This window comes from Lontra canadensis, unplaced genomic scaffold (genome assembly GCF_010015895.1).
Source record: "Lontra canadensis isolate GAN:19392208 unplaced genomic scaffold, GSC_riverotter_1.0 scaffold99, whole genome shotgun sequence".
Lineage (NCBI taxonomy): Eukaryota > Metazoa > Chordata > Mammalia > Carnivora > Mustelidae > Lontra > Lontra canadensis.
Window position 1 is genome coordinate 6,809,402 of NW_022631093.1, and position 17,580 is coordinate 6,826,981.

The window sequence follows — 17,580 nt, forward strand, 5'->3', positions numbered from 1 at the left end:
ATTTTTATTTATTCATCATACTGAATTCATTCATAGGCTAAGTACTGTGGATAAGTCTCTGGCCTTCAGAAGCTCAACAGTCTTGGAAGAAGTAGTAGTACAAGAGAGATTACAAATATAATGTGTTAGGACAGAAATGAGCAGAAATCCAATCTGTAAATTCTTCTGATAGAAGCTAACTTCAGAAGTAGGTGTAAGAGGCCTACAAAAAGGTAATGGCATTCCAAGTACAGGAAATCATCCATATACCTACTGTGTTTGGAGTTTCACAAGCAAATTATCAAGGGTGTGATGGTGTATCAGCTTCCCATTGCTGCTGTAACAACTTACCACAAACGAAGTGGCTTAAAAACACAAATTCATTATCTTATAGTCTGTAGGTCACATATCAAACATATCTTTCAGTAGACCAAAATCAAGGTGTTGGCAGGGCTATGTTCCTTTCTCAAAGTCGGGGAGGGGGGAATCTGATTGCTTGTCTTTTCCAGCTTCTTTAGGCCACCCATATTTCTTAACTTTTGGCACCCTTCCACCTTCAAAGCCATCAAAAGCCAGTTGAGTTTCACATGGGGTCATTATGACACTGACTCTTCCATCTCCCAGATAATCCAGGAAAATCCTTTTACTTTAAAGTCAACTGATTAACAATTCTAAAGCCATCTGCAACCTTAATTCCCTCTAGTCATAAACATAATATATACATAGGTCACTGGGATTAAGATGTAGACATCTTTGAGGTAACAATTATACTGCCTACCTCAGATGGAAATAAAAGAAAATGAAGCTAAAATAAGTAGGGGCTGGATCAGAAGGATTATGGATGTCTTGCAAAATTTTTCCAGCTTTTAGTTCTATAAAGAACATGGTGCTACTGACGAGTTTTAAAGACAAGAATAACAGAGATTTACATTTAGAAAGACTATCCCATAGATAATGTGTAGAAGAGAGATTAGAGTAGAGTATGACTTAAGAGCCCATTTCCAATGCCAGTGTGGTACAGAATACTGGTTAGCATCTCCAAGGCAGAAGTAAGGCACAGGCGGTAGGGATTGGGTGGAAAGGACAAATTATTTGAAGGATCATTAAGAGCTGGAATTGACGTAATGTGGTGATCAACTGATCTTAGTGGGTTAAGTTTCTTATTTTATGATAAGGTAGATCACGATTTCATTCACCAAACTAATGAATTTTGAAGAAGAGAGAGGTCAGAGAGATTTTCTGTTTTATAGCTGTTGTTGCTGCAGCTGCTGCTCTATCAGCCATCAACTGCCTATCATTAGGCTTTTTAGGTCAGAGATAAATAAATACCTATCTTTTTAAGCCTCTCTTATTTAAACTAATCCTAACTCATACAAGAGAGTCCCAAGATATCTGCTTTTGTCTTGCAAATATCCACCTGACCACCAATGTTATTCAATACCTGATGCTAAGTGTTATACATGATCTTAATGAGTTCTCACATGGATCTTTAGAGGTGTATTTTATTATTATACCAATCCTTCAGCTGAAAAAAACGGAGGCTTTAGGATATTACACTGCCCATGGTCTGCCAACTATTTACTACCCAGCCTTACATCACACAAAAAAAGTTTGTGCCCAACATGTCAAGTAACATAAATGCAATGGACTAGAAACAGGAAAAATTAGGTATAAGAATAAGGAGGAGGAGAAGAAATACATTAATATCCTTCTGAATTCCTTTGTATTTCTCAACTTAAAAATCAAAAATTCTTTAAAAATTCAAGAAAGATATTACGATTTTCACATCATTAATATGTCTAGTTAACCTCAACTGAGCATAGATTGTTGTTGTAAATGACAATTTGAGCAGAGAACAGTGTTTAACTGAAATTTGAATCTTTCAGTGTGAAGAGCCACAAAGGAAAAACTAAAAGATGGAAGGCCAAAAGGTAGAGTCAGAAGGAAGAGGGATGACAGGGTGTCTGGGTGGCTCAGTCAGTTAAGCATTCAGCTTGTGATCTTAGCTCAGGTCTTGATCTCAGGGTTGTGAGTTCAAGCTCCGCACTGAAAGAATGAAGAGGGATGAGATGAGCCCTCCGCCACCAACACACACACACACACACACACACCCCAAAGAAGAAAAAATCGGATGAGGAAAGCCTTAGAATGTTTATTCTTTATCCTGTGTTTCAGGAACTACAGTTAGAAAGGTTTCATGAATATGCGAACTAAAACATGGCAAACTAAACACATTTTCTACAGTTTCTTCCTAAAAATCCATTAAATGACAGTAAAAAAAAATTTTTTTAAAGACATAAACCCTTGTTAGGGACTGGGTAACTCCCAGATTCATATGTTGAATCCCTAACCCAACAACGTGACTAGATTTAGAAAGAGGATCTATAGGGAGTTAACTGAAGTTAAATAAAGTCATAAGAGTGGGGCCCTAATCCAGTATGAATGGTGTCCTTAGAAGAAGAGAAAAAGGGGTACCTAGATGATTCAGTCAGTTAAGCATCAGACTCTTGATTTGGGCTCAGGTCATGATCTCAGGGTGGTAAGATCAAACCTCTCATTGGCTCCATGCTGGGTGTGCAGACTGCATAGGATTCTCTCATTCACTCTGTCCCTCCCCCCCCCCCCCCCCCCCACCCCCCTCATGCTCTCCCTTTCTCTCTGTCTCTGTCTCTGTCTCTGTCTCTCTCTCTCTCTCTCTCTCTCTCGAAGCAGGAGAAGGAGAAGGAGAAGAAGAAGAAGAAAGAAGAAAGAAGAAAGAAGAAGAAGGAATAATACCAGAGACCTCTCTCTCCCCATGTGTACAGTACAGCAAAGAGATCATGTTTGAACAGAGGGAAAAACTGCAGTCTAAAAGCCAGAGAGGTCTCACCAGAAATCAACCCCTATGGCATCGTGATCTCTGACTTCCAGCTTCCAGAGTTAAGAGAAAATAAGTCACCCAGTGCATGGTAGCATGTTACACAGCCACCTAGAAGTATCCATGTGTATAAGACCTCATTCATTTGTATCTACAATCTGCCTGTAGTTATCTTGCCTGAATTTCTGTAGGTAAAATTACATCAGATTTAGTGATTTACTAACGAATTCCATATGGAAGTCAGAGAATCACATTCCTTAAAATTGCATAAATTATGTAAATTTTGGTTTTGAATTTTATGAGTTATATTTATATTACCCCAAAACTTACACTTTTAATATACTGTTTTTACTTAGTCCAATAAGAACTTCAATCTTTTTTAATATTTATTTCCTTCAGCAAATTTTATACTGAATACTTTTACTCTTCAGGAGGCATGTGTCAGACCATTGTGAAAAGCAAGCTTTTAATTTTACCTGTTAAATCCATCTTCAGCTTCTAGTTTCAGCCTGTAGTATAGTTCAGAATGTGGACAACTTACAAAGCTACTTTTCCTCACTTATACAGAAAACTTGTGCACGGAGATCAAATTCCCATCAACCTAAAGAGTGACAATACAGAGTGAGATTTAATTTGTAGAGTGTTCTATACTCAGACCTGCAAATGGAGTAACATTCATACACCATACACATTTTGAGTCCTCAGGAATCTGGTCCCGCCTCATTTCTAAATACATACTGAGCAGAGCAGAGAAGAGGTTAGTCTACTCAGTAAACTGCGAGAGGGGTATTTAATTGCAATTGTTCAGTGAATTCAGATTATATGAATTCAGATTATATATCCAGATCCTTCCTGGATCATTCAGGATCTAAACAACATTCTTAGTTAAATGATATTTATTATCATAATTTCAGCAGATTTTTAATGTTAGAGAAAATATTTTTTCAACTAAAACCGGGAGAACAACAGTGGGAAAAATTAAAATAGGCAAGATTTATACGAGCAGCAGTGTGATGATGATTATCAGCTATGAAATTAAAAATTGTGTGCTCTTCAAGGAGCTCATCTCATATGAGACTCACTGGCTGAGATCTCTCAGCATATACAGCAGTGATTTGTTTGTTTGGGACTGACACAGGCACAGCCTAATTTACATGAAATCTATTTTACTTTGCTGCCCAAGATTCTGAATATGGTCTATTTTCCAGCTTCTGAAGGGAATACATAAAGCATTTTTCATTCATCAGTATCCTTTAAGGAGTTTGTTTCAAGAATCAAAACTACACATAATTCTGTTCAAATTCTAGTAATTTGCTAATTCCCATCTAATTTCTGTTGGCTTTGTGGGATTTATTTTCAACCTAGGTCTGACACGCTTATCTACAGCATCCAACCAAAATAGACAGCAATACATTTTTCTAAGTTTTATCACAAGTTGGAGCATGATTTTGTAAAAATATTGCATTAATCTTACTGGCACATTCAAAAATTCTACTAGAAATAGTTAAATCCCATTATATCTAAGCACTTGCTATTGACAGGGCTCCTTAATAACCTGAATTTCAATTTTCAAAGAATCTTATTCTATATCTGGAATCATAGTTAAAATAGAGCATGGACCCAGCCATTAATGGTCAGTTCCAAAACTTTCATGTGACACACGTGGCCCAGAGAGTTGAAATGGTATGTTCAGAGGCACACAAGCAGCTGGTGGCAGAGTTCTAATTTCTCACTTTCAGTCAACAACTTTGTCACACATGCCTAAGCCCATTAACACTCTTACTGGTACAGTTTCTGGGTAGACTTCTTTATTTAGAAAATAAAAACCCTGCTGGAGGAGTTGGGTCATCATTCTGTACTTGGAGTTATCACTTGTCTGAAGCCTACTGACCACCTATCACAAAGGAAGTCTCGAGGTTCAGTTTCTCCTGACTCAAAATAAGAGGTTTGGGTATTTGAGATTTTGCATCTAGAAGATAAAGCTGCAAGAAAACTTAAATTAAACCAGTATTCACCTCAGACCTGCTCCCAGCCCAAAGTCAGCTCAGGGAGCCCTGGTAAAGGGGAGAGAGCAGAAAGGCACCTTCATCTACCAAATGTCAGAATGGCCTGTTCCTTTCTTTCCACTACACTTTAGCTTTGGGGTTAGAAAGAGTAACAGAAAACCAAAATTGCTGAGGCATCCTGAGTTCATCTGGCGTTAAGTTCTGGAAGCATGTATCAAACCAGAATATCCCACTTCTCTTAGAAAAAGGGGACAATTAAAGACTTCTGCTGAATTCTTCTGGCAAAAAAAAAAAAAAATGTCTTTTCATGTGCAAGTAATTTTTCCTACATCTTGGGAGCTATAAACATGTATGGTAACTATGAAATTTACTGCATACTTCTAGGTGTAAGAAAAGCCATGTTCTTTATTAACAAATTAAATCTCATCCTAAGCCAGCACTGCTTAAGCTGATGGAAATTTAACCTCAGTCAATAGTGGGGCTATGTCCTTTCCCCATAACAAAAATATCAGATTTTACACAGTCCAGAATACTCAGGGACAGTTCTCTGATCTTTGGTCATAGCTGATACATTCTTTATCTAGGATGACAGGGTTACTTGCGGGAAGATGGTTCTGCTTCCTGAAACTTACCTCCGAGCTGCACTGGGAGCTCCTTACCAAAGCTAGGAGCCCCAATACAAAGGTTCAGATACCCACTCTACCACAAAGCCATTCCACACTAAAGACAGGCCACATCCCCAGGAGGTTACAGTGGAGAAGCACAGAGGGACTGGATCCTGGTCCCCAGGACTCAATGGAGTTCTCCTCCCCCAATTAAATCTCTCTTTGAGGTTTCTATGGTAGACTCTCCCTCCTGGATTCTTGCCTCTCTCCCCTCTTGAGACCACATAGCATGAGGCCTTCAAAGAATTTACCTTTGAGGGGCGCCTGGGTGGCTCAGGTCACAATCCTGGGTTCCTGGGATCGAGTGCCACATCAGGCTCTCTGTTTGGTGGGAAGCCTGCTTTTCCCTCTCTCTCTCCCCATGCTTGTGTTCCCTCTCTCATGTCTCTCTGTCAAATAAATAAGTAAATAAAATCTTCTAAAAATACATAATTTACCTTTGAAAAACAGAATCCAACTGTACTGCTTTGATCCTCCTGAGCAAAAACTCAAAGAAAGAAAGCAGAAAGGCATTCTTGGACTAGGGCAGGAAAACAGAACAAAAAGCAAATTAATATCTGAGTAAATTATCCTACCACATGTGTCTTTTTTGCTAAATTATTTGAAAGTAGATACAGAAGAGGCCTCTTTCTCCATCCCTTTCACGCTTCTGAGTTGTGCCTCCTGCAGGCACAAGTTTAAAGCAATTTCTGACTAAACTTTGAGGTCAAGAAGCATCCTGGGGTAGTTTCTTGACCAATGGTTTCAGGCAGTTTCTAGTCATTGGGTGGAGGGGGCATCCTTGCTAATGTGCTTTTGCTTATCAGTTTTAGAGACCTGGAAGTGAATTATCCTATGTCCCCTAAGTCAGTGAATGAGACTACCATCTAGCTAAGCTTGCTACATGTCTTTTTTTTTATATTTAAATTCAATTAGCCAACATATATTACCTCATTAGTTTCAGATGTAGAGTCATTAATTCATTAGTTGCATATAACACCCAGTGCTCATCACATCACATGCCCTCCTTAATGCCCATCACCCAATCATCCCATCCCCCCACCCCCTGCAGTAACCCTCAGTTTGTTTCCTATAGTTAGGAGTTTACATGTCTTTTCTCTTGACAGCTAGCCCACCACCAACTCCACACTTTCCAGACATGCTGAACTGCTTGCAGTTCTCCTAAGAAACATGCCATCTGAGCTCCAGGCTTTTGCAAACCTAACTCCCTCTACCTAAGATAATGCAACACGGGCTTTTTCATATTATAGTGCTCACACAAAAAAGGATAAAATTTGTACAACATGCAGTGATAAACTGGAAATGATTTGGTTAATCTATACAGGCCTTGTTGAAAAGATTTTAGTAGAGAAGATATATAGTAAAATACTAAAACGTTTTCATGAGAAACTTTAGCTTGCTCATTTATACATAACTGTTCTTTTAAAATAATTTCAAATTTTTTAAAAAGTTACAACAATAATAGTGCAAGTAACATTTTCCTGGAACAGTTGAGAGTAAGTTGTCAACATGATGGATGCCCCCGGGCCTGTGTTAACACTTCAGTGTATAAGTGCTATAAATAAGAACATTCTCCTACATAACCACAAGACAACCATCACACTCAGAACTAACGGTGATCCATTATTATCAACTAATCCACAAGCCCAGTTCAAGTTTTAACAATCGTCCCAATAACGTGAAAGGTTTGAGTCCAGGAACACACGTTGTGTTTAGTTTTCACATCTGCTGAAGTCTCTTTCAATCTAGAACAGTACACCAATCTTTCCTTGACTCTGAGGCACTTGAGTGTTCTGGAGAACATAAGGCCAGTTATTTTGGATCATGTCCCTCAATTTGGACTTGTCGGATATGCCCTCATCATTAGATTATTTATTGTAGGCAGGAAAGTCACTGAGGTGGCATGTGTACCTGTCAGGTGGCACATGATTTCTATTTGTTTCATGATGGGTCATACTAACTTTGATCACTCAGTTAATCACTCAGTTAATCACTCTGTCAGATTTATCCACCACAGAGTTGATTTTACCCCTTTGTAACTACTCAGTATTTTGTAGAGAGGTATTTTGAGACTATATAATATTCCCTCTTTACCAAACTTTCATCCACTAGTTTGTAATAGTCACTGATGCTTCTTGGCTGAATTATTACTATGATGATATAAAAATGGTGATTATCTAACTCAATTATCCATTTTACATTTATTCTCTTCACTCTAATTATATATTCAATTTTTTAAAAGATTTTATTTATTTATTTCAGAAAAAGAGAGCACGAGCAGGGAGAAGGACAGAGGGAAAGGGAGAACCAGGCTCCCCACTGAGCAGGGAGCCCAATATGGAGCTCGATCCCAGGACCCTGGGATCATGACCTGAGCTGAAGGCAGACGCTTAACCGACTGAGCCACCAACACATCCCATATTCAATTGTTTATATAAGTATGGACTCATGGGTTCCTATTTTATTCAATGGGTTATAACCTGATATTACCATTATTTATTTTGATACTCAAAGTATATAGATTTGGCCACCAGAAATTCATTCAAACTGACACCTGTGTTCTTTTGACATGTTCCCAGAATTCATTAAGCCCTTTTTATTTTCTTGCCTAACAAGACATTCTGGCTCATCTTGGACTTTTTCTGCCCTGTCCTGAAATGAGCTACTTCTCCAAGGAGTCTTGGTTCCTTTTAGTGGAGAATGGTACTTTGAAATCAAGATAGGGCACTAGATGTGTCCTATTTTAGGGGTACTGCTATTCTCAGAGATGGGGAATATATGTATGTATATATACACATAGTATATTATTTATACACATATATTACATGTATATTATCCATGCATTTACATCAACATTTCTCCATTTATCTATCAAACCCTGAGTTCACGTTACTTCCAATTCCAATCCAATACCAGAGTTATTACAGTTTTTTTCCTATTCCATATTTAGAATTCTATCCTCTAACAGTGAAAAACTTGGCTGCCATTATCCTCAATATATTTACTTTTTGACTCAATCCTACCTGTGTATACTCAACTTCCTGCCCTGTCCCCCACCTCTCACAAAGAAGTCCTCCTAACCCTGTTCAGACACTGACACGTTGCTGGCCCAACACTGTTGCCACATGGCCCTCTCATGTAGATGCCCTCCTCATCCTACTGGGCTTCAGTACCCCATGGCAGATGACCACCACTTTCCTACACATATTCCCTCCCCATCCCAATCAAGTTCTGACACATGGTGCCAGGCCAGCAAGCACCATTCTCACCCAACTTAGGTAGCCAACATTTATCAGTGAGCTATCAACTCTGCCTCCCAACCTGATTTCTTTTTCTCCCTCAAGGTCCAAATTCTTGTGCCAGATCCCTACTGTCATCATCATCTTGGGCAGAAAACCTCCTCACCTCTCTTGAGCTCTCAACAACCACACAGGCTGCTACCATCCTCCCCCTCATAGACTCCCTTCTTGCTCCTTTCAGGCTCTGACACCCCAAGCCAGATAGCCCCTCCCCTCCAACTTGGATGCAAATGCCTACTTTGCTCAGCCCTAATTTTTTTAATCGAATTATTTTAAAAAAGAAGAAAGGAAGGAGGAATGGAAACAGGCTACATGCAATTCCTGCTAAAGAATTTTTAATGATTATCTCTTCAATTTTTGACACTCACCATCCACAAGAAACTTTATTAATGGATAGGTAGATGAAAATTTTAATGTTTTTTATAAACATTCTAAACATGAACCTCACCTGAAACAGATGTCAAGCTAGTAGAAGACTTCCTTGGAATACTCTCAGCATCTTGCACTGGGGTAGCAAATGCTACCTTCAAAACATTTGCTATTTGCAGGGATGATGGGCCTCTGCTACATTACAAATGCCCTCTGAGGAGTTCAGCATAGGGATGGATGCTCTCTATGCTGTTCCCTGGTTGTACCTGGGTATGTCAAACACTGAGAGGGTAACATCTCCTGTATACCTATAATGCATTTGAGACACACTAATTAGTACTCCTTTCTCCTTTTTCTTCTCCTCTTTCCCTAGATAACTCTTACTCTGATTAAGAATTCAGTTTGGGGGGCGCCTGGGTGGCTCAGTGGGTTGGGGCCTCTGCTTTCGGCTCGGGTCATGATCCCGGAGTGCCGGGATCGAGCCCCGCATCGGGCTCTCTGCTCGGCGGGGAGCCTGCTTCCTCCTCTCTCTCTGCCTGCTTCTCTGCCTACTTGTGATCTCTGTCTGTCAAGTAAATAAATAAAATCTTTAAAAAAAAAAAAAAGAATTCAGTTTGGGAATGAGTTCAAAATCATTCATTCATTAACAATTAACAATTAACAAATATTTAGAAAGTGAAATTAAGAAAACAGTCCCATCTATAATTGCATCAAAAAGAATAAAATACCTAGTAATAGAGTTAACCAAGGAGGTGAATGACCTGTATATTGAAAACTATAAGCCACTGATGAAAAAAACTGAGGATGACACAAGTAAATGGAAAGATATTCCATGCTCATAGATTAGAAGAATAATGTTAAAATGTCCATACTACCCACAGAAATCAACAGATTCAATGCAATCCCTACCAAAATTCCCAATGGTATTTTTCACAGAAATAGAACAAAAAATCCCAAAATTTGTATCAAACCCCAGAAGACTCTGAATAGCCAAAGGAGTCTTGAGAAAGAACAAAGCCAGAAGCATCATATTTCCTGATTTCAAACTATATTACAAAGCTGTAGTAATTAAAACAGCATGCTATTGGTTATAAAAACAGACGCATAAACCAATAGAACAGAATAGAGACTCCAGAAATGGACCCTCAACTCTACAGTCAACTAATCTTTGACAATTCAGGAAAAAAATACCCAGTGGAAAAAAGACAGTCTCTTCAATCAATAGTGTGGGGAAAATTGGACAGCTACATACGTAAGAATGAAACTGGATCATTCTTTTACACGATACACAAAGATAAACTCAAAATGGATGAAAGACCTCAATGTGAGACAGGAATCAATAAAAATCCTAGAGGAGACCACAGGCAGTTACCTCTTCAACATCAGCCACAGCAACTTCAAGACATGTCTCCAAAAGCAAGTGAAACAAAAACAAAAATGAATTTTAGGGACTTCATCAAGATAAAAAGTTTCTGCACGACAAAGGAAACAGTCAACAAAACTAAGAGGCAACCCACAGAATAGAAGATATTCACAAATGACACTACAGACAAAGGGTTAGTATCCAAGATCTATAAAGAACTTCTCAAACTCAACACCCAAAAAACAGATAATCAAGTCAAAAAATGGGCAAAAAACATGAACAGACACTTCTCCAATTAAGACATACAAATGGCTATCAGACACATGAAAAAATGTTCAACATCATTAGCCATCAGGGAAATTCAAATCAAAACCACAATGAGATACCCCCTTACAACAGTTAAAATGGCAAAAATTAACACAACAGGAAACAATAAATTTTGGCAAGGATGTGGAGAAAGGGGAACCCTCTTGCACTGTTGGTGGGAATCCAAGTTGGTACAGCCACTTTGGAAAACAGTATAGAGATCCTCAAAATGTTAAGAATAGAGCTACCCTGTGACCCAGCAATTGCACTACTAGGTTTTTACCCCAAAGATACAGATGTAGTGAAAAGAAGGGCCACATGGATCCCAATGTTCATAGCAGCAATGTCCACAACAGCCAAACTGTGGAAGAAGCTGAGATGCCCTTCAACAGATGAATGGATAAAGATGATGTGGCAAATATATACAATGGACTATTACTCAGCCATCACAAAGGATGAATACCTACCATTTACATCAACATGGACGGAACTGGGGATTATGCTAAGAGAAATAAGTCAAGCAGAGAAAGACAATTATCATATTGTTTCAGTATTATGTGGAACATAAGCAAAGCACTGAGGACCAGAGGGGAAGGGAGAGAAATCCAAAGGGGAAGAAATCAGAGAGGGAGATGAACCATGAGAAACTACAGACCCCAAGAAAAAATCTGGAGGCTTCAGAGTGGAGGAGGGTGGGGGGTGGGAGTAATAAGGTGATGGATATTGAGGAGGGCTCATGCTGTGATGACCACTGGGTGTTATACTTAACTACTGAATCACTTAGCACTGCACCAAGGACTAATTATGCTCTATAGAGTGGCTAATTGAAAACATTAATTAATTAATTAATTAATTAATTAAATTTTTTTTAAAAACCCAGGGGCACCTGGGTGGCTCAGTTGGTTAAGCATCTGCCTTTGGCTCAGGTCATGATCTCAGGATCCTGGGATCGAGCCCCATGTCTGGCTCTCTGCTCAGTGGGGAGCCTGCTTCCCCCCTCTCTCTGCCTGCCTCTCTGCCTACTTGTGATCTCTCTCTGTCAAATAAATAAAATCTTAAAAAAAAAAAAAAGGATAGAAATCCCAGAAATAAACCCAGGCATGTGTGGCAAATTAATTTATGACATAAGAACCAAGAATATACAATGAGGAAGGAGTAATCTCTTTAATAAATGGTGTTAAGGAAACTGGGTAGCCACAAGCAGAATGAAACAGAACAAATATCTTATATCATACACAAAAATCTTCTCAAAATGGATTAAAGATTAAATGTAAGACCTGAAACTACAAAACGCCTACAAAGAAAACACAGAGGGTAAGCTCCTTGACATCAGTCTTGGCAATGATTTTTGGGACTTGACACCAAAAGCAAAAATGAACAAATGGGAGTGCATCCAATGAAAAAGCTTCTGTTGATTTCATCAACATAATGAAAAGGCAACCTGTGGAATAGGAGAACACATTCACAAGTTATATACCTGGTAAGGGATATACAAAATATATCAAGAACTCAGACAATTCAACAGAAAAAAAATCCAATTTAAAAATGAGAAAAGAATCTAAATAAACATTTTTCCAACGACAACATATAAATAGCCAACAGGTGTTTGTTAAACACATGAACAGCATACAAAAAGGTGTTCAACATTATTAATAATCATAAAAATGCAAATCAAAACCATAGGGAGCCATCATCTCATTCCTGTTAGAATGGCTAATATCAAAAAGACAAGAAATAATAAGAGTTAAAGATATGCAGGAAAAGGAACTCTTATGCACTGTTGTTGAGAATGTAAATTAGTGCAGCCACCATAGAAAACAGTGTGGAGGTACCTTAAAAATTTTAAAATAGAACTACCATACAATCTAGCAATTCTACTTCTGGGTATTTATCTGAACTCTCCAAAAGGTATCTGCACCCCAGTGTTCCTTATAGTATTATTTATAATACCCAAGACATGGAAACAACCTAAACGTCCACTGATGGATGAATGGATTTTTTTTTAAGATTTTATTTATTTATTTGACAGAGACAGAGCAGAAGCAGTAGGAGCGGCAGGCAGAGGGAGAGGAAGAAGCAGACTCCCTGCTGAGCAGAGAGCCCGATGGACCCTGGGATCATCACTTGAGCTGAAGGCAGATGCTTAGCCGAATGAGCCACGCAGGTACCCCAATTTAAAATGTGGTGTATATATGCACAATGAAATATTTTCCAGCCATAAAAAAGAAGGATATTATCTTTAGATAACATGAATGGACCGTGAGGGCAATATGCTAAGTGAATTAAGTGACATACACACAAAGAACTCTGTATAATCTTGTAAGTGGAATCTTAAGATAATGCACCTCATAGATAAAGAGAAGAGACTGGTGGCTGCTAGACACAGGATGTGGGAGGATGGAGGGGTGAAATAGATGAAGGTGGCTCAAAGGTACAAATTTCTAGTTATAGGATAAATTAAGACCTGGGGATGTAAGGTATAACATGGTGATTACAGTTAACAATACTGTACTGTATATTAAAGTTGCTAAGAGAACAGATCTTAAAAATTCTCATCACAGAAAAAAAACTATAACTATGTATGGTGAAGGATGTTAACTAAACCTATTGTGGTAATCATTTCACAATATATAAATAAATCAAATTATTATTTGTACACCTAAAACTAATATAATGTTCTATGCCAACTATAATCCAATAAATAATAAATTTTTAAACAAATATTTAAGGAGAGTCTACAGAAACCATGTTACGTACCAGAAATGCATGCCTGAACAAGACAGGATTTTCAAGGATTTTATAACCGATGGAGGGGTTGCTGGAAGAGCAGACAATAAACAAACACACACAAAAAATTAGGAATGATAGGTACTAAAACATAAATGATAAGAAGTTGGCCATGTGAAGATCTTGGGGAAGAATCTTCCAGGCAGAGGAAAGAGCTAGTATAAAAGCCCCAAGAAAGAAAGAAGGCCATTCGGCTGAATAATACTAACAAAGAAGAGTCGGTAATGAGGGCAGAGATCTGGCAAGGGCCAAATCACTCAGGGCCTCATAGGCCAGGCAAACAAATGTAGATTTTAAGAGCAATTTTAAGAGAAACAGAAACAAATGAAGTATTTTAAACAAGGAAGTAACATGATGTGATATCTTAAAATGTATATGATGACTGCTACTCTATGAATCATGGACTGTAGAATAGAGGCAAGGAAATGAACTGAGGTCTACCACAGTAGTCCAGGGAACAGATAATGATGTCTAGGACTAAGCTCATAGAAATGAAAGAAAGTAGATAAATTCAAATACACTAAGGTGGGCACGGTTAAAAGAAACTTGCTGAGGGACTTGATAGAGAGTATAGGAAAACAGGAGGAATCAAGAATGGCTCCCAGGCTTCTGACTTAAGCAACAAGGTGGACAGGAATTCCATTTACTGAAATTTTTAAGACTGGGAGAGGAGGCAGTTCTCCATGGGTGAAAACCACGAGTTTTGTTTTGGACATGTTAAGTCTGAAATCCCCATTAGACATCTATGAAGAGTGATTAAGTAAACAACTGGATAGAGGGGTACGCACATAAGGGAAGTGTGAGAGCTAAAGATAGACATTTGGAAGCAATTTTCATATAGTATTTAAAGACACAAGACAAGATGACATGGTAAGAGTGTTTAAAGAGGATATCCCAAGAAAGAGCCCTTGGCTCTGGGTGTTATACAAACAATGAATCATGGAACACTACATCAAAAACTAATGATGCATTGCATGGTAACTAACAAAACATAATAAAAAAAAAATAAATGAATGAGAGAAAAAAAAGACAGAGCCCTGGGGCATTCCCACATTTAATACCTTGGTGGAAGAAAAGGAGAATGAAGGGGAAGATGAGGTAAACACATGAAAGAGACTGAGAAAGAGCAGCAAGTGAGAAAGGAAAAAAAGTAGGAAATTGTAATGTCTTAGAAGCCCAAACAGGGAAGTGTTCCGCAAATGAGGGCTGCTGTAACAGAATACCATAGACTGGGTGGCCTAACCAACAGAAATTTATTTCTCTGATTCTGGAGGCTAGAATTCTGCAATCAGGGTGTCATCTCGGTCAGGGTCTTGGTGAGGGCCCTCTTCCCTCACATGGCTGAGAAAGAGAGGGCCTGATCTCTTCATTTTCTTATAAGAGAAGCAAGCCCATCATGGCGACTCCACCCTCATGACCTATACAAATCCTAATTACCTCCAAAGGCTCCACCACCAAATGCCATCACACTGGGAATTAGGGTCTCCATATACGAATCTGAGGGAAGATATAAACATTCAGTCTATAGGAGACTGCTATAATATAAAAGATAAACAATCAAACATTAGTAAGGATGTGGGAAAATTGGAGCCTTCGTACATTGCTGGTGGGAATGTGAAATGGTGTACCACTTTGGAAAACAGTCTGGAGGTTCTTTGAAAAGCTAAACATAGTGTTACCATATAAGCCAGCAATCCCACTCCTAGGGATTTCTTCAAGAGAAATGAAAACATACGTCCAAATAAAAAGAAATGTTCAGAGCATCATTATTATCATAAGAGCCCAAAAGTGGAAACAACCTAAATGTCTATTAACTGGTGAATGGATAAATAAAAGGTGGCATATTATGGGATATTATTTGGCAATGAAAAGGAATGAAATATTGGTACATGGTACAACCTGGATGAACTTTGAAAACATTCACCTAAGTGAAAGAAGTCAGACACAAAAGACCAGATATTATAGGACTCCCTTTACAAGATATGTCCAGAAAAGGCAAATCTACAGAAACAGAAAGCAGATTAGTGGTTGTGTTGGGCTGGGAGAGAGGAGGAAGGGGAAATGAGGAGTGACTACTAGTAAGTATACAGTTTCTTTTAGGGGGGACAAAAATGTGTTAACACTAGATGGTAGTGATGTCTACACAATCCTGTGAATGTACTAAAAACACTGTATTATATGATTTAAACTGGTGAACCGTATAGTATGTAAATTATATTTCAATAAAGCCATTAAAAAAAAAATAACAAGGGAGACGTTACCTAAAGCAAATACTGCTGAGAGGTCAGCTAAGATTAGAAGAGAGACCAGTGGCTTGGGTAGGATGAAGGTGATTTGTGATGCAAAACAACAAATTTTTAGCTGAATGATGGAGACAGAAGACAAAAGGGGTGGACTGAAGGGGAATGACAAATGAAGTAGCATCAAAGAAGTTTTCTTGTAAAGGGCCGCAGAGATGGGGTGATGGCGAGAGAGGGATATGGAATAAAATGAGGGTTTGTTTTCATAAGATGACAGATAATAGAGCATGTTTGTTGATGAGAATGAATCAATACAGTGGGAGAAACTGACAATGAAAGAGAGCAAAGGTCTGTTGTTTAAATAAAGTCCTTGAAATGTGGATGGATTGGAAAGCACTAATGGAAAGGCTGGCATGTATTCATTTCATTGGGAAGGAAGCAGAGCACCCAGACACACACGTTGGCACACCACACACAGCGTTGGGAAAATGAGAAAGGGCTGCTAGTTTCTCCACAGAGTCTCAAGCGAAGTGATCAACTTCGAGTAAGGATGACAAAGTCTATCAATCCCATTTCTATAAAACAAAATCATCTCCCCAAAACTTAGCAGCTCAGAAGATCACGTTTTCCTCACAGTTTCCTGGATTTTCATCTTTGCCCAGAAGCCAGTTCTTAAATTTAGCTTCATTTGCTTTCTGAAGATGCTGGGAAATTTTTAGACTAATAATTCCTGGTCCCTTTGTGTTTAACCAACTTTTCTTTAACAGATCTCTCTCTTCTCTCAACATTTTACCATAAGCAGAGACTTTAAGAAGCCAGGCAGCAGCTTTACCATCCCACCTGGCAATTTCTTTACCTAAACCACCCAGTTCTTTATGGATATTTGCTACTTTCCACATGAACACAGCTGACAGTGTTGCTAAACTTTCCACTTCTACACAAAAAGGATTCCCTTTCCTTCCATTTCCAGTAATATTTTTGTTACTTTCCCTTAAGCTTTCACCCATGGTCTCCTGAAAAGCCATGAAGCTTCTTCTCACAGGCTCTTCAAGATGCTTCAATTTTTCTCTAACATTTTCCACAAAGTCCTTTCAGCTTCTGACTACTGCTTCTTTCCAAAATTTTTGAATTTTTTTTATTATAAAGGAATTCCACTTTCAAGTACCAAGATCTGTAGTAGTTACTTATGACCAACTACCCCCCAAACTCAACAGCTTAAAACAACAAACAGTTACTATCTCACAGTTTCAGTGAATCAGGTATTTGCAGATGACTTACCTGGGTGATGGATTCAGGGTTTGTCAGAGGTTGTCATCGAGATGTCAGCCAGGGCTGGAGGATCTGCTTCCAAGACTGCTCATCCACAAGGCTTTTGGCCTTTGACCTCATCCTTGCCATGAGGCCCTCTCCATTGAGAAGCTTTTTATATGGCAGTTGGCTTCCTTCAGGGTGAGTGATTCCAGAGCGACAGAGAGCAAGGAAAGCCACAATGCTTTTTATGACCTAGTCTCAGAAGTCATACATAGTCATTTCTTTTTCTTCCAGTTTTGTTAAGGTATAATTGACAAATAAAATTTAATATATTAAAAGCATACAATGTGATGATTTCACATATATGGGAGGGGGGAGGAGAGAGTGAGTCACTTCTGCCGTATTAGTTTGTTTGAAACAAATCACCAGGTCCAGCCCATATTCAAGGGGGAGGGGAC

General features: G+C 38.6%; 1 protein-coding gene across 3 annotated transcripts in view; it reads right to left on the reverse strand.

Annotated features, from left to right (window-relative positions):
- KLHL3 (kelch like family member 3) overlaps positions 1-17,580 on the reverse strand; it is a 234,885-nt gene that overhangs the window by 145,730 nt on the left and 71,575 nt on the right. The window contains exon 5 of one of the 3 annotated variants that reach the window (XM_032837740.1): positions 5,945-6,027. In XM_032837740.1, coding sequence (XP_032693631.1) covers positions 5,945-6,027 — 83 coding nt within the window. Of the gene's footprint in view, positions 1-3,312; positions 3,390-5,944; positions 6,028-17,149; positions 17,444-17,580 lie in introns of those variants that run through there. The other 2 variants (XM_032837737.1, XM_032837739.1) reach the window with 2 other exon arrangements.